This window comes from Amphiprion ocellaris, chromosome 9, assembly GCF_022539595.1.
Source record: "Amphiprion ocellaris isolate individual 3 ecotype Okinawa chromosome 9, ASM2253959v1, whole genome shotgun sequence".
Taxonomy (NCBI): domain Eukaryota; kingdom Metazoa; phylum Chordata; class Actinopteri; family Pomacentridae; genus Amphiprion; species Amphiprion ocellaris.
In genome coordinates, this window is record NC_072774.1 from 6,962,952 (window position 1) to 6,985,783 (window position 22,832).

Genomic DNA, 22,832 nt, shown 5'->3' on the forward strand with positions numbered 1-22,832 from the left:
TTCTCCGTCCCAACCCCCTCTCCAGTGTGTGCACATTCCGCAGCCCCATGCCTGTGCGCTCCAGACCGCAGTTAAGCAGTCCCTTCTGGAGTGTGTGACGGCATTTAACGCCGCCCTAGGCCATGCGAGATGCCTGCTCTCACTTAGAAGCGAAGGCAGAGAGATCATTAACAGATCTCAGTTAGAAGGGGGGAGCATCTAGAAGGAGCGAATATTTTTTTTTTAAATACTTAGGATGAAGCTATTATTTTCATTTTTGAAATTATTAAATATCTCTTAAATGATTTCCCCTCAGGGTTTTTGGACAGGAAATGTTCTCATACAGTAAATCCCTTGAGGAGGTAGTAGATTTCATGTCCTTACTGCGATCCAGCAAGAGGCTTTTTCTGCTTTACTGAAAGTGACAGACAGAATGTCTCTCACTCAGTAGGACTGTGATTCTTCAGCAGTAAACGTCACATTTCTATTAACTTAAAAAAAATAACTGGCCATTTAGTGTTGCTACAAGGCCATAAAAATGTTCGTATTCCATAAACAATGCAGGATTTTATGGAAACTTGCTCACTTTGAATCTATGGCCGGCATGAGAGAAAGATACCTGAAAACAAGACTAAATGTCTCAAACTATTAAGGGTTTTTGGATCTTTTTATGTCCTTTCTCAGCCATTTATGCATTGCTTAAAGATATCACCCTCATTGTAGGTAGTGCAGCATTTATCCATTACTTTTGGTGGATAAAAGGGTACTTTCAGCCATTTATCCACCACTTTTAAACACTGATTTAACTCCTCTGCTTGTTAAACAGTTTTTAGGCTGTCTAAAAAATAATTTGCACATTACATATGGTTTGATACATGCACATATTTTTGTTCCACTGGAGTGGACGCCATGCTTCAATGGTTATATTCTGCTTATTAAAGCCCCCTGTGTTGATTAAATAAAAAAAAAATAAACAATTAAGAATGTGGCATAATTATTATCCGATAACCTAAAAATCAACTGTGAATTATAGTAGTAAGGCAAATTCTACGGTTACATGGTTTTTAGATTTTGGCTTTGTCTTTTTTCTCATGACTATACATAATATGTTCAAAATAAATATTTAGGTCGTTATTTTACCACACTTGTGTATTATGCACACTGCGTAATACACACATTTAAGTAATCAACTGGAGAGGTTTCATTTTTTGTTCTGTGTAACTATTAGTTTCCATTAAAAATTAAGTTGGAAGAATTGAAGTTTACAAATTGACTTTGTTTTTTTCCTCCTACTCTGAGCCAGAAATCTCCACTTCACTAGAACTTGAACACACCCAACTTTCCAGTTTGAATTCTGAAGCATTTTGCAGAAGGGTTTGTTCATATATCATTCACAGTCTGATTTATAGAACATTCTCTTCCTAAAACATGCAGAAACGGGATTTATATCTGGCTGTTGATAGTATTTTCTGATTTATGATAAGAAGAAAACTCCCTCTTTAAAAACTGCTGGCTCTGATATATCAACTAAATAAAACAATAAATTCAGGTTGATGTTTGGCAAATGGACAGTTAAATCATTTCATAAAACCTGCAATGCAAAAAAAAAATTTATCTTGACATAAGCAATCATCTGGGGGAAGTTTCACGGCGCTATCTGTTAAATTTGTTGCTCTATTCACCTGTAGTATTTTAAATTAAAATCAAACTTATCAAAGTTATTTACTAAATGAAAATAACTCTAAAAACATGAAACCACATGTGGGCCAGACTGCAACTCGCAAACCACAGGTATCGTTGAGTCTCATTGATTTTATTGACTTTTAAAATTGAAATGGTGAGAAAAATAAATACAAAAGGCAAGATGGCAAATCGGAAACAAGCATTGATGTTAACAGTGTCTTTGGATTTTTCTTTTATGTTTAAAATATGAGAAAATTCAAGGTGAGAAAACTGTAGCTGAGTACATTTTTATGATTCTAAGGACAATATTCCTTTTTCTTCAGTCTACAAGGTTAAAAAAATTCTCACTTTCAGCCAAAACAAACCAACATTGAAGATATTTACACTCAAATGGTGATTATTAGGAAGAGCTAAGGAAGATGTTTTTATATTTCACAGAATGCTTCCTTTTTTCTTTTCTTTTCTTTTTTTTTTTTACCCCGATGAGACGTGATACGTCACTGGTGCATAATATATCTTCAGTGTAAATAAACACCACAGCGACTGAGCGGCTGCGGCGGAAACAAAGGACAAAGAAAAAACAAAACAAGGCAGTAACTTTAAAAACAAATCTAGTGAGCAGTTCCTATCTACATATTGGATAAAGTGTTCGTATAAAAAACAGCAACTGCAAGCATGATAGGGATGCGTAAAAACATTTCAAATTTCTGCAGGAGAAATCTGGCACAAAAACCCTGAACCGGGTTTCTTGGAGTCTTTTTTTTCTCTTTTTTTAAAGCATGCACATGTGCACAGAAATGATCCCGAACAGGGAGAGTCATATTGGACAAGAAGTGTTGCTGGAAGTCCTTCTGGCAAAACTCAGCTGCAATACCAAAGTGGTTGCTAAAGTTGTGATTCATAAAAACGGCCAGCCAGAGGAGAAACACGATGATCTAAGGCTTTCCTATTTGTTTACAACAGCACGTGGAGGGAGGGTTTCTTTAAAGTGGGCGGCGGACAGACCTGATTTCTGCCCAAATAACATCGAAGCTGTTGTTTCTGAAAGGGAACAAGTCATGCAGCGCGTATAAACACACGATTTGCCTTCCTGCCACTAAGTGAATATTTACAGCAGCCAGGATTTATGTGCACATAAACAGGATTGTCGTATACACAGATCAGCCACAACATTAAAACTATCCGACTAATATTGTGGCTAGCTTCAGATCCTTTGGGTCCTGTGGGTTGCCAGGTTGGACCTCTATGAATCGGGCTTGCTCTAAGAGATGCTGTTATCTGGGGAGTGTGTAGGTCGAAACGTCTTGGACTCTTCGTCTTGTTTCTTGAGCTGTTCCTGAAAAGTTCTGCTGTGCTGGGAGAGTGCTGTTCTGTTAAGGTGGGTGGTGCATGTTGAAGTAACATCCACATGAATGGCTATATACTGCATTGTGATTGTGGTTTTAATGTTGTGGCTGACTGCTGCATTTCATTACATGTCATTTCCATTAGATTGATTTGTTCCCTCAATAATCGCACTGGTGAGATGTGCAACATATGGTATTATTCCTGTTAATTTTCTACGATAACTGCTGGTTTTATCTGGAGCACACACTCTGCAAGAGATTCTTTCAAGCACCTGAATGCATGTAAAATCAAACGGAACCATAAACTTGGAGGATTATTATTAGAAAAACTGAATTATGTGTCAACAAAGCGATTAAAAAAAAAACCATCAGTGGCGGCTTCCAGCGGCAACAGAGGTGTTGGTATCAGAGTGCCTCTCTTGTCATGTTCAAAGTTCTTCACTCGAGTCTGTCATGTCACTCTTGGGGAGGCCGTCAGACCACAGAAACCCCCTGCGTGGGGGAGTTAAGAGCCGTGACCACGTCGGGCCTCTCGATGCGAGCCAGTGCCGAGCACAGCAGTCCCAGAGTGGAGCCTTCTTTCTGGGCCCAGTTGGAGAGCAGCGTGTGAGCCGGAGCCTCTCCTCGCCCAAACAGGTCCAGCTGTTCGGTCTCGTAGCCCAGCGCTGCTCCCAGGTGCCTCCAGCCCCGACCGCTGCCCTCCTGCAGGAGGCGCTCCACCTCCTGCTGCCTGTGAGGGGGCAGGTTGATGTACAGACGAGTGTCCTGCTTACTGTCTCGCTTGGTACCTGTGAAAAAACAAGCAAAATTAACTTACTGACTCGCTCTATCCACCGACAGAAATTAACTAGTACTACACACACACATATATATATATATATATATATATTTATATAGGGAATATATATATATATAACTTGATTGAGTTTCCCTGTAAACCAACAGTTCTATATACATTCTGGGATATGTTCATTTACAATGTGACCTGTTGATTGTTTAGATACACCAAACTTCCCAGTTTTATTCCTGTCTGTACTGTGAAGCTTATCAAAGGAGGTTTTATATATAAATATCATCGACAGTCTGATTTTTAGAACATTTTCTTCCTAAAAACATGTTGATTTTTTTTATTCCTGGTCGCTGACAGTGTGTGGGCTGCACAGTAGCTCGGCGGTTAGCACTGTCGCCTTGCAGCTAGAAGATTTGCGTCCCGGCCTTCCCGGGATCTTTCTGCATGGAGTTTGTATGTTCTCCCTGTGCATGCGTGGGCTTTCTCCGGGTTCTCCGGCTTCTTCCCACCGTCCAAAAACATGCTGAGGTGAATTCGTGACTCTAAATCAGGGGTAGCCAAGACGGTGCCCGCAGACACCTGGTTGCCCACAGAGACCATGTGAGTTGCCCGTGACACATGTTTTAAAAATAACAGTAGTCACCATGAAATTCCTTATAAAAAATATAGCTGCTGTTCTTTTTCAATCAAAAAATACTAACAATAATACAGATTTTAAATTACAATATTTATTATAATTTTTTTTAAAAACAAAAATGTCTTTGGTGTAAATGAACTTTGACCTTGTCCGAGTCAAAGTTCACTGCGCATGTCAAACCACCACGTCACTCTGCTGCGTCCGGACGCAGACACTGTGGGAAGCTACATGTGGCTTTTACCCCCAAAACATGGCAGAGAAGCGTAAGAGAAAACACTATTTTCACGGTGATTGGGAGGAAGAGTTCCTTTTCTCGACAGTGAAAGATAAATGTGTGTGTCGTATTTGCGGGGCGACTATTGCGTCGGCAAAGCGGCACAATGTGGAGAGACGCTACTTAGCCGCTACAAAGCTTCCATGCTAACTAGCCACCTGCTAGCGCACATAGACTGTATGCGCACTACGGACAGGAAAAGCCGGGACTTAAAGGCAGCTTTGAAATTTACTACGCGGCGAAAAGTTTCTTCGTGGAGAAAAATGTACCATTAGAAAAGCTTGTTTTAGTGGCGACAGACGGGGCTCCTCCATGACGGGTCGCCATGCAGGCTTCATTGTACGATGCAGAGGTGATCCAGACTTCCCAACATTCCTACATTACCACTGCATCATTCACCAGCAGGACATATGTATGTACAAAAGTGGCCGGATTTGATCATGTGATGACTCGTGTCGTGAAGATCATAAATGGCTCCAAAGCCAAACAACCAGGACATTGAAGGTGCTGCTGGAGGAGCTGTCAGCTGAACATTGTGACCTGTTACTACACACAGAAACCCCATGGATCAGCAGGGGACCAGTTTTGCAGCGTTTTTTGTCACTGTTGGCTGAAATCAAAGAGTTGATGCAGTCCAAAGGGGAAGACACCTTGCTGCTTGAGGACACTGGGTGGATTCTTGCCCTTGCATTTTTAACAGACATCACTGGGAAACTGAACCATCTGAACTGTGAGCTGCAAGGTAAAGGTAAGACATGATAAGCTCTGCAATGCCAGACTTCCCACTAACACACATTTACAGACAATGAAAGAGGTAATATCTGTTGTCATTCAAAACACCGTGCCATTGCACAAATATGTGAAAAATAATTTGTTGAAAACATTTAATGATTTGTTGTTATGATCTGTTAAAAATGTTGCAATGCTGGTGAAAAATGCTGGTGATTAGTACTAATGTGATAGGATTCATTTCAAAATGTGAAAGAGTTGATTTTTTTTCTTACATAACTGATAATTTGTACAAACGTGGGACAGAGTTCATGAATTGTTCAAAAATGTTACAAAGGTAGTGGTTTGCACGAATGAAGCATGATTTAATGACAGTTAATGATTTCCTAAAAATGTTAGAAGTGATAATTTGCACAGAAATGTAGCTGGTGTGATTTTGAACAAAATGCTGCAAATATGCTGATTCATAAAAAACTGCCAAGAAAGATATTTACCAAAGTTTCAGAGATGGGATACCTCTGACTTTTAATTATTGGAACAGATTTCCATATATATATGTGTGTGTGTGTTTCCTATAGGGCTGCCACTAAAGACGAATCGATGAATCGTCTGAGCACGATACGTCATCAAAAGCGGAAGTGAGCGCGCAATGCAACAGCAATCACCCTCCGAGCAGAGCGCGTAACACAGACGGACATCCGCGCTGAATCGCACATATCTTATACATGTACGGTGATCGGACGGTGATTGCTGTTGCATTCCGCGCTCACTTCCACTTTTGATGACGTATCGTGCTCAGGCGATTCATCGATTCGTCGTTAGTGGCAGCCCTAGTTTCCTACCGTCGTTGTTGTGGAAATCATTGTTAATAATTATTGTAAGGAACAATTAACATAAATGTGATCAGACAGTCTTTTTACATATTATTTTCATTATTATTATTATTGTTTAAAGATGATGGCGCAAGTTTGCTATTGAGGAAGTTTGTATCAAACAAGGTGCCCTTCGTACGACTCAGTACCCTTGAAGTTGCTCTCAGGTTCAAAAAGTTTGGTGACCCCTGCTCTAAATTGGTGAGAATAGGTGAGAATGTGAGTGTGACCGTCTCTTTGTGTAGCCCTGTGATAGACTGGCGACCTGTCCAGGGTGTCCCCTGCCTTCACCCTAAGTCAGCTGGGATAAACTCCAGCCCCCCAACGACCCGAATAAGGATTAAGCGGAATATAAATGATGGATTGATGGATGTTCTTGTTGAAGCACATTTCCAGATCATTTCCCTTTGAGTATTGGGTCTTATCTGCTGCATTAGGGGGCAGAAAGTCTCAAACTCCAGTTGCTTTTTCCATTGAGGTAAAAAGCTGCAATGTAAAAGGATTCCCCAGCGAGAAGAGACAGACCACTGAGGATGAGCGCTGCTTTCAATGGGGCTCTCAGCTCCACGGCTGCCGGAGTCACTCAGTCATCCCTGTGAGCCCTGTGATAGACTGGCAACCTGTCCAGGATGTCCCCTGCCTTCACCCTAAGTCAGCTGGGATGGACTCCAGCCCCCCATGACCCTAATGAGGATTAAGTGTTGTATAGATAATGGATGGATGGATGTTGACAGTATTAACAGTTATTAAAGAAAATCCCTCTATGAATACATTAACCCTCTAAGATGCCAATAAATTTAAAGCTAAATTTAACCAAAGTTCAGATTTCTATTATGGAAATATATGCAAATTTGCACATTTCTAATAAGACACCTAATTTGCATAATTAAACATTAAATTATCCTTAGTCCTTAATGTAAGAAGTCAAGTGGGAAGAATATCATGTTGATATGCTTGCATTATTTTTGCATCTTAAACACATTATCTTGTGATCTGTTGATTGCGTACATTTCTATGTGTATAAAATAGTGCTGCTTGATTCTGGAGGCTTAGATTTTGTTCTGGGGATGGTCTTGAGTAGAAGTAAAATTGAGGTAATTTATCATCTTCCTTGTAGATTTAATGTTATCTGCTTTGTTTGTGTATTTTGTGGCATTTCTTCATCGCAATTTCGGCTTCTCCTACACATTTAACTAGTAACTTTAGGTTTTTATGAGAGTGTGGTTCGGTCCTTGGGGGGTTTAGGTATTTATATCCTAGGATTTTACCCATTTTATGTGAGCGATGTTTGGAGTACATTTGTGAAGACTAACTATGGGCTCATTTTTCACTGCGATATAAAATCTTGCCCTTCTATGGAAACAGAACAATCACGGCTAGAAGGAGAGAGAATCCAAAAATGTCTTTTGTGCAGAGTGCCTTCAGTCCTAAAAATAAAAAATATTCATTTTGCAAAAACTGAAAAACTTCAATCTTATATGTGCATTTTTCCAAGTGTCCACAGGTGTTACCAATACTGGAAAATAAATGTGGGCTCCACATGCAATAGATTCTTACCATGTACAGTTTTACAACCTCTACAACTGTTTTCACAATGCTCTAAACAGCGACTAAGACATTTCACCACACTAAATGCCCCTTTGTTTACCATTGTTGAGCCATTCTGCATTTACTTTATTGCTCAAGTATGTTTTATTTTCCTCTCAGTGTGCCTAATTTGTTTCCGTGCTTGTCTCCTCTCGGCTCTGTGTAAACACTGCCTGCAGTTCAGACAAAAAGACACTTCATTTTTGTCGCATGATTGTTAGTTGCAGCCGAGTGAGTCATAGCTTCTTGGTTGTTGTTGCGTCTACATGATTTGTTTTGTGCAAATGGTGGATTTTTTTGGGTCAAACTGTTAAATGACAAAGGTAGAATACAGTGGCTTTGGTAAAATATCACAATTTTAAGCTTAAATGTAGTTCATTTTCCCAATTGGACCACCATATCATTTCATGGTTTCATGGGCTGTCAGTAAAAAACAAAAACACGTTGTCCAGCATAGTTGTGGAATGTTTGTTTCATGTCCTGTCCTGCTGCGACCCATGTCTGCAAACTGAATTGCCCCTAGGGGATAAATAAAGTTATCTGAATCTGAATCTGACCATATAATTAGTTAAAAGAAACAATTCTTTCTGTTTCTACAGTTTCAAGGTCTGATAAAGATGTAATTTTGGCAATTTTTGAACCTGGCGGCAGTTTTTGGGGTTCAGAGGGTTAACCAGTTAGATTGCAGCTTTGTGTCTTTTCTCTCATGTAGTTTGAGTTTTGTTATCTTTGCACATACTTATGGTTCTTTAGCTGCATGGTTCTTTTATCTGCAGTTACTGGCCTCATTAGTCAAACAGTGTTCACAGTTTTCTTCTTTGTTATCTGTTCAGTTCTCTTTCCTTCACTCCAACCAGTCGAGGCAGATGTCCACCCTCCCTGAGCCTGACTCTGCTGAAGGTTTCAGCTTATGAAAAGAGATTTTTTTTCCTCGCACTGATGCCAAAGAGCTGCTTAAAAATGATTGTTGGATTTCGCTTTGTAATAGAAAACTGTAAGCTCTTGACGTTACTATGTGAAGTGTCCTGAGATGACTCCTGTTATTCTGTGAATTGGTGCTATATAAACAAAATCTAATTAAACTAAACTGAATTACTAGGATATAAGGCTATCAAAGTGTTGCAAAAATGCAATTACACCTTTGTGAAGTCTATTTCAGCTTCGGCTGTGCCATACAAATATAAATCCAGCCTTTACAACGAGTAGCAAACAACTCAAAGACAAAGGAGAAACTAGCATCTTGGATCCTTTACACTGTTTTCCACTGCAGGAACTTTCAGACTGTTATAGGCCCACAGGAACCGTCCTTACAGAACCTCTTCCAGGCACCTACTGCAAGGGTACCTACTTCTGACCAGCCCTGCAAAAACTGCTCTATGGATCTTGATGTTACCTGGTTTAAGTCCGAGAAGAAAAATGCTGATGAGATAAAATAGAGAAGGACATAGGAGACATTTTTTCTGTTGATATCCTCTTTATAAGCAACTTTTTCAGACTGTAACCCACTTATTGATTGAAGCTTCGTTATCACTGGATTTTCCAGCAAGACAAATAATCCCAAGCATAAGTCAACCAAAAACATATCCAGGAATAAATCCTGAAATATCCTGGACTGTGCAAGTAAGCAAACCCCTTTGGAAATCTCTTTGTGGTATTTACATAAAGAATTGTGAGCAGTGAGTAGGAAGATTGTGCATGTGAGGACTAAATTTACCAAAGAGATGTCAGAAGCTCATGACCTCCAAATTAAGAAATATTATTAAAATATATTGACTTTGATTTTAATTTATGACCAGTTATTAAGATGTTTATATTTATCCTTAGTAATGTGAATGAGCTCAACTTTCTTCAGCTGGATAGTCACATGTAGAGAGATGTTGCTGCAGCCTATTTAATTTTCTGCATCCTGTCTTCTACAATTTAAATTAATAGAGTGAAGTAATCACATTTTAGCACAGTGAGTTACAAAAGGGCTTGATGTTTTGGTAACCTTGTTAGAAATATTTTTCAGTTTAGTTTCTACCGCACCTTTGCTGGGCTGGTTGTCCTGCAGGCTGTAAGAGTCCAGAAACACTCCGCTGTCACTCTGGAGCTTTTCTCCCTCTGGAGGAGTTCCCAGCTCGGCCGCCCGGGCTTTAGAAAGCGCCTTCTTCTGTTTACACGATCTCCAGCTGGGTAGAGCACAGGATAACAATGTCAGTTAAACTACCCACGGCGAGCTATTTTTCCTCCCCGGCCACACATACTCAGTATTAAACACACTTAAGGACGAGGACTCACCATTTATAAGCCACATATATGAGCAGGCCGAGCACCACAGCGGCCAGAACGGACACGTAGACCAGAATGTTGTTGCTGCCGCCCTCGTCCTGGGGGGTAAACTTGGGCGTTCCAGGTGCAGGACTGGCTTCTCCTTCCTCCATGGCGGCGTCTCCACCCGGCCAACGAGGAGAATCTCTGGTCCCGTCGGCGTCGGCAGGACGGGAAAGAATGTGCAGCTTCTTATCTGTTGGGATTAAGAAAAGGACACGTGTCGGGAACGGAGAGTATCACTGCATCTGCACACATGCACATCAGCACACATTTGGACACCATAAATTAGGGCCAGATGTAATGATAGCCTCAGCCATCCCGCTCCCCTGGGGTTTTCGAACCTTTCATTGCCCCTGTTTCCAGCCTCCTTCGCCCTCCTGCGGTTTGCCTATTTTTGGGATCAAACACTACGAGGTACCAGGCTGACCCGAGTGGGGTCAAAGGGTCGCGACATGTGGACCCGCAGCGTGTACAGATGACCCCACTCCTGGAGAGCGAGTGTAGCCGTTTGGGGGCAAACTAGGCTAGCTGTCAGGGTCAGCAGCCTCCCTTGGTCTTCAGGTTCTTCAGGGCAGTTGACCTGAAGACCTGTCAAGCTCATGTCAATTGAAGTACAGCGCTTAAGTGGATTCTTTTTTCACTATTCGTGTTTCTCCTCTCAGCGGGCTCAGAGGTGAGGTGTGGATGCAGGTGTTGGCCACATGTCCTCGTTCTCTCGCAGACCCTCCCTCTCCTTGTTCCACCTCCCTTCAGCTTTTATCTTTTTATCTGCTATGGCTGCCTTCCCCCTGCATCAGATCTTTAAAGGATAAAGCTGGCTCCATTACAAGGCCAGGACCAACAGCAGAAATATATAAACTATAGTACAAAGACAGCGAGGCTTCAACAAGAACCAGAAATCTTTACGCAGTGGAGTCAATTTATCGTCTTTTATGGATTTTTTTTGGCAATAGCACAAATAAAGAATGTTACCAAACTTGTCCTTTAGTCCTCTGAATCCCAAAAGGCATGTTATCTTCAAAAAATTGGCAAAATTAGCCCATTTATCAGAGTAAGACACTGTAAAAACAGAAGGATTTTAAACTTTCCAACGGTCTTTTAGAGAATCATATGTCACGTATGGTGTTGTCAGGAAAGGTAACCAAATGTAAGCTTAAATTTGGGTATTCTATACGTCTCATTTTTAAGAAAATACCAAAAGTAAACCATTTGCATTAGCCAGATTCTGTAAAAAACTAAAAAATTTTGTGCAACTCGGCACATCCCTTAAGAAAATAGTAAGTCAGCTGCGACCAATAACCACGTGACAAAAATTCAGGGAATTCTTCGGTTAAACTTTTATCTGTGGTTAATTGGAAATGTGTTGTCAATGTTGATTCCAGTTTTTTTTTAATTTTTGCAAAACTAATAATCAAAGAATTTCAACTTTCATTTTTGCTCTTTTAAGATTTAAGGCATTATGCCCATCTCATACTGCACAGAAGACATTTTTGAGTTCTCTCCACTTCTAGCTATGGTTGTGTTGTTTCCATAGAGGTGCAGGACTTTCTGCTGCAGTGAAAAAATGAGCTCACAGTGGGTAAAAATGTGACAGGAACACAAAACTGCTTTGGGTTCAGAGGTTTAATAAAACACTGAATTTACTGAGTGGAATTCTTCGCTACAACTCACCCATGCACAGTGTGTCGGAGTTGGCCATACAGGGACGGATCTCCACCTCGCTGTCGGAGCACTGGGTGCACTTCTGGCAGGGTTTGGTGCTGAGATCCTCCTCTGAGAAGGTTCCGGGTCCACAGATGTGACAAAGTGTGTCTCCCTGAGGGCCACACTCCCGGACAGCCCCCTCACCACGATTGCATTTGGAGCAGGGAGCGCACAGGCCGTATGAGCTCAAAAAGAAGTAGCTGTTGTCGCATTCACATTGTGTGTTTTGGGTGGCAGAGCAGGAGGCCAATGTGGGTACGCCGAACGGGCACCTGGCACACGGGACGCAACGGCTGAGGCCTTCAGAGTCGGAAAACGTTCCTGAGAAAATGATTACAAAATCCCTGTCAGTCTGGGTAAAATTATGAGAACCACTATGTAAAATCTCCCAGCCTCTTGGATGTATGACGGAGATCATGATAAGGCAGGTAAAACAGACTGCATTCTCTGGTACAGTGGAGTAGTAACACTAGATGATAAGTGCTTACCCCGAGGGCATGGTGCACACTGGGTATCCTCTTTCCCACACTCCACCACCACTCCAGAGCCGGCGGGACACAAACTGCAACACTGCCCTGAGTCAGTGAACTCGCCACTGGCACAGGCATTTCCAAGAGCAACCTGCAGTAAACAGATGACATAGTTAGACAAAATACTGCCACTTTTCTTTAGAGGAAAGACAAACATGGCCTTGTGTTCTGGGCCACTTTGAATCAGCCCTGTTCATTTTGACACAACAGTTGTTGTATTCATATTTAGAAGGCATGTTATTTGGAAAAAAATTCAAAATTAGACTATTTGTCATTGCTAAAGAATCACTGGCTGTTTTACTTTACGGTGGTCCCTGAACTACTCATCTGGGACGAGTTGTTCCATTGGAAAGCATAACTAAAACTAAGCTTAAAATAGTGGTATTGCATCAAAATCACTGTATTCTACGTGTCTCATATAAAAATGTACCAAAAATACACTATTAGATTTAACTGGATTCTGTAAAAAACTAAAAATTCTATATTTTTTTGGCAAAACCAAGAAGAAATTAGTAATGCAGCTGCAATTAACAGTAACATGACAACAATTTAGGGATTTTTTTGGCTGAACTGCAGGCTGTGATTACACAAAACAAAGAAGAAACAGGTATGGAAAGATAAAATAAAAATGTAAATAGTTAAATACCACTATTTTTCCAGTACTAGAAACACCTGTAGGCACTGGGACAAATCTTGCATAAATTTCTTTCTTTTTTTCACTTTCTGTTTAATAAATAATAAAAGATATGCAACTTTAAGGTTTTTTTTAAAAAGACACTGCAAAAAAGGGATATTTTTAGTTCTTTCTGCTTCTAGTCTTGGTTGTGCTGCTTCTGTAGTGGTTCAGGGCTTTAGATTGCAGTGAAAACATTTACCTACAGTGAGGAAAAATGTGACGGAGCAAAAAACAGAGGGTTAAACAAGTCGTTACCAAAAAAAGTCAACACGAGAGGAAGCTTTTCTTTGTCTTGCTATGCCCCCTCTTATGGAAAGGAAATCGCCCACATCCCCACGTCCGTGCAATTAAAGAAGCAGCGGGGTGAACTGAAAATGGCCCTTTATTATCTTTCTATCTGCCTCAGTTTTCACTCTCAAAGTGCTCTGGGTCCTTATCTGCAAGTGGGTAATGGAGAGCCCAGCTTGAGTTATGACATGAGGAATAGATCAGACATTCCTAACAGCTTGTGCAGCAGGGCTGGTGCCTGACAGGAGTGGCTGGCTTTAATCAGATGGCTTTAGATCAGTGGAGAGAATAAAACAGAGAGGGGGCGAAGGAAAACAATCAGAGGAGGAGGAAGGAAGGGGAAAAAAATGAGCTCTCCGCTCACTGCAAAATCTGTGTGAATGACAATGTGTCAGTGTCTGTGTGGATAAAGCGTATGGGAGGGAAATGGGAGGATAGAAAGGAGACTGCTCCGGCCCCAGGCGAGGGTGTCAGTTAACCAAGGCTGCCCAGCATGAGAGAGTCCGTGTGGGTGAGAGGGGGGTCTTTGAAGTCACCCAGCCCTGCAGGTGTGTCTCCGAAGGTCAGTATTTCACTAACAGCCCCACCTCCCTTCTGCAGGCGGTGCGCGACGGCATCTTAAACATGCACACATTTAAAGGGGAGATTGGCCTGCTCCGCCTGGGGGCTGACAAGAGCAAACAGATGTCTAACAACTAACCTCCTGCAAAGGGGAAAAGTAACAGCTAAACAGCCCAATGATGTCTCTCTTTGTCTCTGAAGTCTGCCAAGGAACACAGGGAACATGTGTGAACCTGCAGCGCCTCCAACAAAAGCCCACCACACACACACACACACACACACACACACACACACACACACACACACACACACTGCCATGCCCCCAGTCGCAAAACACTAAAATGTTCCATGCTGATACTGCAGCAGCTTTGAAACCGGGCTCGCCTCGTTCCAAAAACAACAGCCCCGTTTGACTGCACAGAGGAGCCTGATGATATCAGTCGCAGAAGCCAGATCAGAGGTATTAGGGTGCTGGTGGGGGCGGTGGTGGAGTCCAGCAGGCAGGAATCGGGAGGATATCTGGAGCTGGCAGACGGTGATCCTAATAACTTGTGGCAGAAAAAGCATCCTGGTAGCTCCGGTTGGTCCTCTGCATGTGATGGATGGAGCGTTACATTTTGGATTTCCGTCATTTTGCAGTGCGAGTCCGGGCCGGTGCAACTCCGCAGGCTCGGCTGGAGGCCCGACTCGAGCTGCCAAAAAGCTTGGCACTTTACCCGCCGGTGCCCAGCGCACAATGAAAGATTTAGTGCATGCCCAACTGGAGACGAGCGGGAACAGTGATCCACTCAGGAGAGGAATGACTGCGTAATTATCTACTGTATGTTCAGTATAATGTAGCTCTACATACAGAGACCATCAGAGTTTTACTGGTCTGAGAAGATATTTCAGGATAATGAATAGAAAATATTTACACTGGATGACTTGAAACTGGATTTGTCCAAGAAAAAAAATGACATTTAGTAAATAAAAACATGTCTATGCTTCCTTACAGAGATCACGTATTGGATTAAACAGGACAAATCACAGCTTTAGGGTGTAAACTAGGGATCGACTCAATGTCAGATTCAACATTTTTCTCTTTATCGGTTCAGCTCTTTTTCAAAACTGCCTTCCGATAAATCTGTAGTCTTGCGAAATGTCCCGCCCACAGCCCAATCTGATTGGTTACCTATCAGGAGTTATGGCCAATCAGAGCTGAAGGATAAATGTTGAGAAGCTCTTTTTTAATTTAACTTGTAAGTTTTGCATTGGAATTTGTGTTATTGTGAAATTTTAACACCAGAGTTTTCGCTTTTACTGCAATGACTGTAAATATTAGTTCCAAATATTGGTTATCGGTCTCCTTGATGATCATCGGCCCTAAAAAACACGTCAGTCGAATCTTAGTGCGCAGTCGTGTTTCTACATGCATCTATCCAGAAAGTAGCATAAAATAACAGGAAAGTGAGGATATAGGTGCCTCTGAGTTAGTTTTTATAACATCAAAGGACACAATCAGACTCTTAGATTGTTGGTTTGACTTTGGTGATGCACAAATAAACACGTTTTCAACATTTATTTAACTGGATTCTAGTTAATTAAAAGCTTTTGTTGAACATTGTGAACTTTTGCCACTACATTACATTTGCTCACGTTGCTACAGTATCATACTTTGTCCTTATTTTCAGTTTAAAAGCTACAAATATTGATTATTTCGATTATTTGATCAGATGCTTGGTCTTTAAAATGTCAGAAATTAGTGAAAAATGTCCAAACCCCCCCAAAATTTTGTTCTCAACCCCCAAATTTTTGCACTATAAATATTGCACATACTTTTTTTTTTACACTGTTTTGTTTCCTCACATACTTTTTTCCACTGTTCTTTGTACGTGTCTAAGTAGACTGTTGATCATTTAGGTCATGATAATCCTAAGAGCTTTAGTAGAAAACAACTGGACTTCTCTTTTAGGTTCTTTATAAATTTAATATTGGTCTACCTCCGTTTGTATGAATAGAGGGCATCTGAATGAGGTATGTAGGTAGAAACACAGTGAGCTCTGAGTAACAGATTCAGTGCACTGATAACTTGTTTATTGCTGCTTACAACAATAAAAGCCTTTCAATCCTTTGTTATTCCGTTTACTGCCACAGAGGAGGAAAGAAACAAGAACATACTCTGTAAGTAAGAGAATTTAGACTTCTTGTTGAAGCACATTTCCAGATAATTTCCCTTGGAGTATTGGGTCTTATCTGCTGGATTTGGGGGCAGAAAGTCTCAAACTGCAGTTGCTTTTTCCATTAAGGTAAGAAGCTGCAATCTGAAGGGATTCCCCAGCGAGAACAGACGGACCACCGAGGAGGAGCGCCGCTTTCAATGGGGCTCTCAGCTCCACGGCTGCCGGAGTCACTCAGTCATCGCAGATCACACACACACACACACAACCGCACACACAAACACACACAAACACATGCACACACACTTATTCATTTAAGCCCTGAGACATTTTCTTCTGTGGGCCCTTCTGGAGTGAAATCGGTGCTTTTGAAGAAGCGCTAGGAGCCAGAGTTTCCACACTTAATCTAATCTGCGTGAAAATAAACACACAAAAGGATGCTCTCCCCCTGTGAGGACTCTGACCCGCCAGAATCCACAATCTGACCAACGGAGGAGGCTTTCGGCCACAAAACCGAGCTGCACATCCCACTGATCTGCGCTGATTACTGTCATTGGTGTACAAGGCAGCATGAGGGACAAATTAAAAGGCTCCTTTCCTGCAAAGAAAAAACGTTCTCCCACAACTATTATCCTAAATCAAACAGGGGCAGAGATGCTGTAACTATTAATCTGCAGATTTTTTTCCCAACTTTAACCAAAGTGCTGCGAGGAGATAAAGATTTCTAAATGATCCTGAAGTCTGCCTACTCGATGGAAATTCAAATGACTGTGGTAGCAAACTAAACTGCTCTCCCCCCACCACTACCACACGCACATAAACACCACAAACTGGGAGAAAATGATGATAATTGCTTTGCTCCGGATATCCAGACCCCAGTAGTTCTTCTAACTGGGCCGCATTTTCACCAGGAAAGCAACAAATGTGGCAACAGAAACCAAAGAAAATCAGTGTTCCAGACTCCAAATCAACTCCTGCACCAAAATCCTCGATTTTTGCAGATTAGAGACCAAATCTCGGACCTCAAATCCTGCTGATGTTATGACCGTAAGATCAGAAAGAGATCTTTTAAAAAGGTGAAGTGTTATCTAGACACTTTGATCTCACAAGAGTGCTTTTACTCAGAGCAGCATGTCTAGACAGGACTACAACCCCTTTGGGCTTTTTCACCTAGATGAGTGTCAAATTATTGTCTGTAACTAACTATGGAGGCAGGGGCTTTTCTTTTCACCCTGATCCTGGCTTAATAATATAATAATATGCTATCAGACACCACAGAAACTGTAATTTGTGCATAAAATACCTCATTTATCACGGTGCCAGTGCATAATCTTGGTTAAACTGTTGTGCTCCTGATGTTTTTGAGTTGTTTTCTTGCCGCTGCACATAATGATGGGCTGAAAACTGTGTCATGTGAGTGGAAAAACTGGAAAACTGACCTCCCAGTTTGAAACAGAGTGAAATTGTGACCATGTGAGGTTTTCCAAACAAGCCTGTGGAAGGTAGGCCAGAAGAAACAAGGCTGAGGAGCAGTTTGGCTTTAAGAAAATGGCAGGATGCGATTTAATCAGATGTGTCCTCTCAGTCTTTCCATTGTTATTTGCCAACTAGAGTATGACAACAAACATATTCACCAACAGGGGCCGTGTGACACAGCCTTAATGAAATATGGCTCTGTGGTGTGAGGCAGATTTCCTCTGGGAACAATGAGGCAAAACTGAACTGGGTGGGTGATGTTTGCACCTATTTTCATGGTAAGAAGCCAGAAAGAAAGCAGAGAGAAGGAGGATTTTGTTCAGTGCTTACTTTGAACAGCAGGAGGGCGCATACAACAAACGGTCTCATGTCTTCAGTCTCCAAAAATCCTCCTTGCCTTCGAGCGGACACACTGGCGCGTCTCCAAATCTTCTGACAGCAACTTTCTTCAGTCTGCAGCCTTCAAAAGTCACGAAAAAGTGCAAAAAACGTCCAGCTTTCTACATCCAACCAAACACCCAACTTCTCAAAAAACGCACAAACGGGAAACTTCGGTCATAGTCCAGCAGTCAGACGTTTTTACGCACGAGAACGCGGCGTTAAAATGCGCGTAATCCGCTGATTCCCCCGGTGGAAACGCAGCATTGGGCTCTTTCAGTGCATTTCTTGATGGGGGTATGTGAGATGAAACAAAAGTTGACTGTGTTTGAGCTCGCAGGATGCCCCGCACCGCCGCCTCTCCTGCAGCTTTGCAACAGATGAGTCAGGAAAAAGCTGCTGCTGAGCTCTCCTGGGCCTATTCTCCTCCCATCTACTCAGCTTTCAGCCGGGCGCCCTGATTGGCTGCATCCCTGCGACGCGCCGCTCAGAAATGTAATACAATGCAGCAGTAATCCACTCTGTCATCATCTGTGTCTCCAGTTATCTACTGACTGATATAAACTCATCTACCTGCTGGAAGTCTGTTATTTTAAAGCCTTTACTGCATACAGGATAATGAAAATATCAGTAATACATAGAGGCCCAAAGAGTCCAGGATTGAATAAATACAAGGGCAACGTTACATAAATATTATTATTAAGGAAATGGCTAAGAATAGGCTTAGAATAAATATCAGTGGTGGTGAGATAATCATAAGAATGCTACATGAAGCACTGCACTCCTGTACAAATGCATAAAGTGTTTGTATTTTACCAGTATTTCCATTTATCCCACTTTGTATGGAGGCCACCAAGGGTCTCGGTGAAAGTTTTTGTTTTGTATTACAGTATTTTTTGCATTCTTTTTCAAAACTTTTGCACTCACCTCACAAAAACTTTTACACTCCTTTGTAATACATATGTGCTATCCCGAATAACTAGCGGGTTTAATTACAGTAATTTTGTGTTTCCTTGCTATAGTTTTACATTGTACCAAAATAACTTTTGCATTACTTTGCAGAACTTTAGTTTTCACCACAACTTTCATGTTAGCTCACAATAACTTTTGTTTTTTCTCAGAACACTTTCATTATCTCCTGCTAACTTTTACATAACACCTTAGCAGGACTTACAAAACTTTGCACGACTCCACAGTGGTGTTTCCTTTGCAATACTTTTGCATTTCCTCACAACAGTTTCATGTTTCCATGCAAATTTTGCAGTCTACACAATTCCTCTGCATTTCTTTGCAATAAGATCTGTGTTCCTTTGCAATACTTATGTTTCCAACCAATAGTTTCACATTTCCTGACAATAAATTTTGCATTCCAATGTGATACTTTTGCATTACCTCACATTAGTTTTGTGGGTTATCACAATAACTGTCACATTCCCTCACAGCACTGTTTTGCTCCCTTGGAATCCTTTTGCATTCCCTCAGAACAGTTTAGTTACCTTGCATTATTTTGGTGTTCCCTTGCATTGAGGTTTGCTGTTCCTTACCGCAACTTTTGTGCTCACTCGTGATAACTTTGGCTTTCTCTTACAATACCGTTGCATCTTCTTACTGTATATTTACGTATAAACTGCAGAGGAAAATATTACATTCCATCAGAATAGTTTTGCGCTGTCTTGCCATAACTTTTGCTTTCCCTAGCACTATTTTTGCATGTACATGTGAACTGCAGAGTGAAATATTACTTTTTTATTGTATTCATTCAACTGAAAAAAGCTCTATATGTAAAACATTTGATAAACTCTGTATAGAATATGTTAGATTAAGCTATCCACCAGTATATAACACTGTTAAAATTAGTCCCATGTATAATAAGAAGCCGGAAGAGGCATAATTCCATGTTTATTTTTTTTCAAATTCACTAGAAATGATTCCACAGAGACATTGTGTAACTTTCCAAATCACTCAGCTATATTGTGGGACATTTTCACAGCATTTATTACAGTAAATCTGTTAATCCTGATGAAAATCCTTTATTATTATGGTTGTTAACACAATAGTGACCGTAAATGCTCAGATAAACAGCAGCAGCTTGTACAGATTAAACATCCATGATACAAATTAGATTGGAGAATACAAATAGGGGGAAAAAAACAGGGCTTCACATATTTAATCAGAGGTTTCTGGGAAGAAAACTTTATAGCTTTCCAGCAGCTTATTGCTTTTTTTGTTGTTTAGTGCAGTTTTAGTGATTTCAATAAAGTTGATGATGTTTTAAATCTAGACTTCTAGAAAAACTTGCTTCAGGGAAGAGTTTTATTCTGTCTTTGGACAATTTAGTGAATATGTTTATTATTGTTCTTTATATCTGTTAGTTCACTTCTATCCAGCATCAGTTGTCCTGATGAAAAACCTTCATTATTATTATTATTATTATTATTATTATTATTAATATGAACAAAATAGTGACCACAAACGCTCAGAGAAACATCGGCAGCTCATATAAATTAAACATATGTGATACAAATTAGATTGCAGAATGAAAATGGGGGGAAAACCAGGCTTATTCAGTGAGAGGGAAGAAAATTTTATAGCTCTCCAGCAGCTTATTGCTTTCGTTATTGTTCTTGGAAAAACCATAAAAAAAATTCTGTTAAATAAGTGAATTCAATTTTAGCCCTCCAGAAAAACTCACTTCAATGAAGAGTCTTATTGTTTCTTCAGAAAGTTTAGTGCCTATGGTTATTATTGCTCTTTATATCTGTTAGTTCACTTCCATTAAGCATCAGCTGTCCAAGTGAAAATCCTTCATTATTATTATTAATATGAACAAAATGCTCAGATAAACATCAGCAGCTCATTTAAATTAATGATATGCGATACAAATTAGAAGAGAAAATAAAAATGGAGGGGAAGCAAGTCTTCACACATTACATATTCAGTCAGAGAGAAGAAAATGTTATAGTTTTCCAGCAGCTTATTGCTTTTGTTGTTCTTGGAAAACCCATGAAAACTTTCTGTTAAATAAATTAATTCATTTTTAGCCCTCCAGATAATCTTGCTTCAGTGAAGAGTTTTATTGTTTCTTCAGAAAGTTTAGTGCCTGTGTTTATTATTCCTCTTTATCTCTGTTAATTCACTTCCATCCAGCCTCACTTGTCCTGAGGAAAATCCTTACTAAATGGGGGTTTGCGACTCGGTGTTACGGCCCCGTTGGGCTACTTTCACAGAGCTGTGATCAGTTGTTATCAGAAACAAAGGAGAGCAGCGAATCAAACAAGATGCTTCTTAAGGAGAGGTACACGTTTGATCTCAGCAATTCAAAAGATTAGAAAACCAACGCAGGCTAAATTACACACCTTGTAAATTCTAGTGAGGCATCGCAGGGGGGCCGCAGACTTCAGAGGAAAACAAATGGAGAGATCCCTCAGACACAATAGTCCTCGCACTTCAAAGCCAGCTGAGGGATAAGAGGAGACAGAGAGGATGTTCCTGCTCTGATAAAACTTCCAGCCAGGTCTGACACAGATCTGCTGTTCTCTCATCCACAGCAACACACAAGAAGTCTCCTTCATTTTAATGATAGGGATTATATGCCCCCTTAAAAATGACAATCCATAAATTATCCAAACTGCAGAAGTGCATATTGTGCAAAAGCTATGAAACAATCCTGCAATAAAACTAGAATCAAACACAAAGAAGAGCAGCAGAAATAATACATTAAAATATGGTGGAATACGGTGACATTCAAAATCAGTGCAAAACAGTGAAAATAAAGCCAAATGTGTGTCCAAAAAATGTAAAAATTCAAAATTAAATACAGTAAAAAAAAGAAGTCATTTTGCATTTAAATGTAAATAAATAAATGAACAAAATGCCATTTGTAAGTTAAGGTTGACACAGTTAAAAAATAAATAAATAAATATATATACTATTTTTCATTATTTATTATACATAATTTTCCTTTCAAATACATGCAAGTATCTGTAAAGTAGTTGTGGTTGACATGCAAATGATTTTTTTCTGTGATTTTCCTAGTTATTACCTAGAATTTAACAAATAGGCAAATTCACAGTAAATTGTCCAAAAATTAAAGTTAAAACTGTTCAAACAACATTATTTTTTTCAATGTTTTTAGATGTACTTGTTTTGCCATCACACTGCAAAATCTCCATCATTAAGTCATTTTTATGTATATTATCAGGTTTAAATGCCTATTTTTAAGCATATTTCCAATAAATAAATAAATAAATAAATGGAGGGAAAAATCAGCCCAGACAAAGGCTCATATTCACAGTGTTGCCCTAAACCATGCAATGAAAGTAATTTTAGAAGCATAAAAATGTCAATTTAACATTTAAGAATAAAATTACACAAGCACAGAGCAGACACATTAAGAGAAAGAAAAGCATTCATTATCTAAACATCATTCAACAGTAACTTAAACTGTCTTAGGGTTGAAAAACTTGTCGGATCTAAAAAAAAAAAAAAAAAAGTCCTGAAGGCGTATTGATGAATGAGATATTCAAGGAAATCCAATCTTGTGACCAGTAGTTTCTCAGTTTGAAAAGTGATGATAATTGACATGTTAGTTTATTCAAGATTTCTTTGTAAATAAAAAAGTCACTGTTGTTCCCTTTGAGTGGTCGGTGATAGCCACTCTACATTAGCATGTGATTTACATTTCTATAGTCAGTCACTGATTTAAAGTTAACTAAGTATTCCACAAAACACTGCTGAAAAAGAAGCATTTTTTGGTTTGTTTTTATAGTTTAAAAACCTGCTTTATTTAACATGCTGATTATGAAAGCTAGAAGAGATTATTTTCTTTCTTTTAAAAAAAAAGGCAATAAATA

General features: G+C 40.1%; 1 protein-coding gene across 1 annotated transcript; it reads right to left on the bottom strand.

The window, feature by feature from the left end:
• Positions 1-1,776: 1,776 nt before the first annotated feature.
• nradd (neurotrophin receptor associated death domain) lies at positions 1,777-18,368 on the bottom strand. The gene is made up of 6 exons (XM_023275506.3): positions 17,932-18,368; positions 12,403-12,535; positions 11,882-12,235; positions 10,178-10,403; positions 9,926-10,068; positions 1,777-3,796 (listed from the first exon to the last, which is right to left on the bottom strand). The coding sequence occupies exons 1-6, from the start codon at positions 17,968-17,970 to the stop codon at positions 3,483-3,485; spliced, it is 1,209 nt and encodes a 402-aa protein (XP_023131274.1). The 5' UTR covers positions 17,971-18,368; the 3' UTR covers positions 1,777-3,482.
• Positions 18,369-22,832: the final 4,464 nt, after the last annotated feature.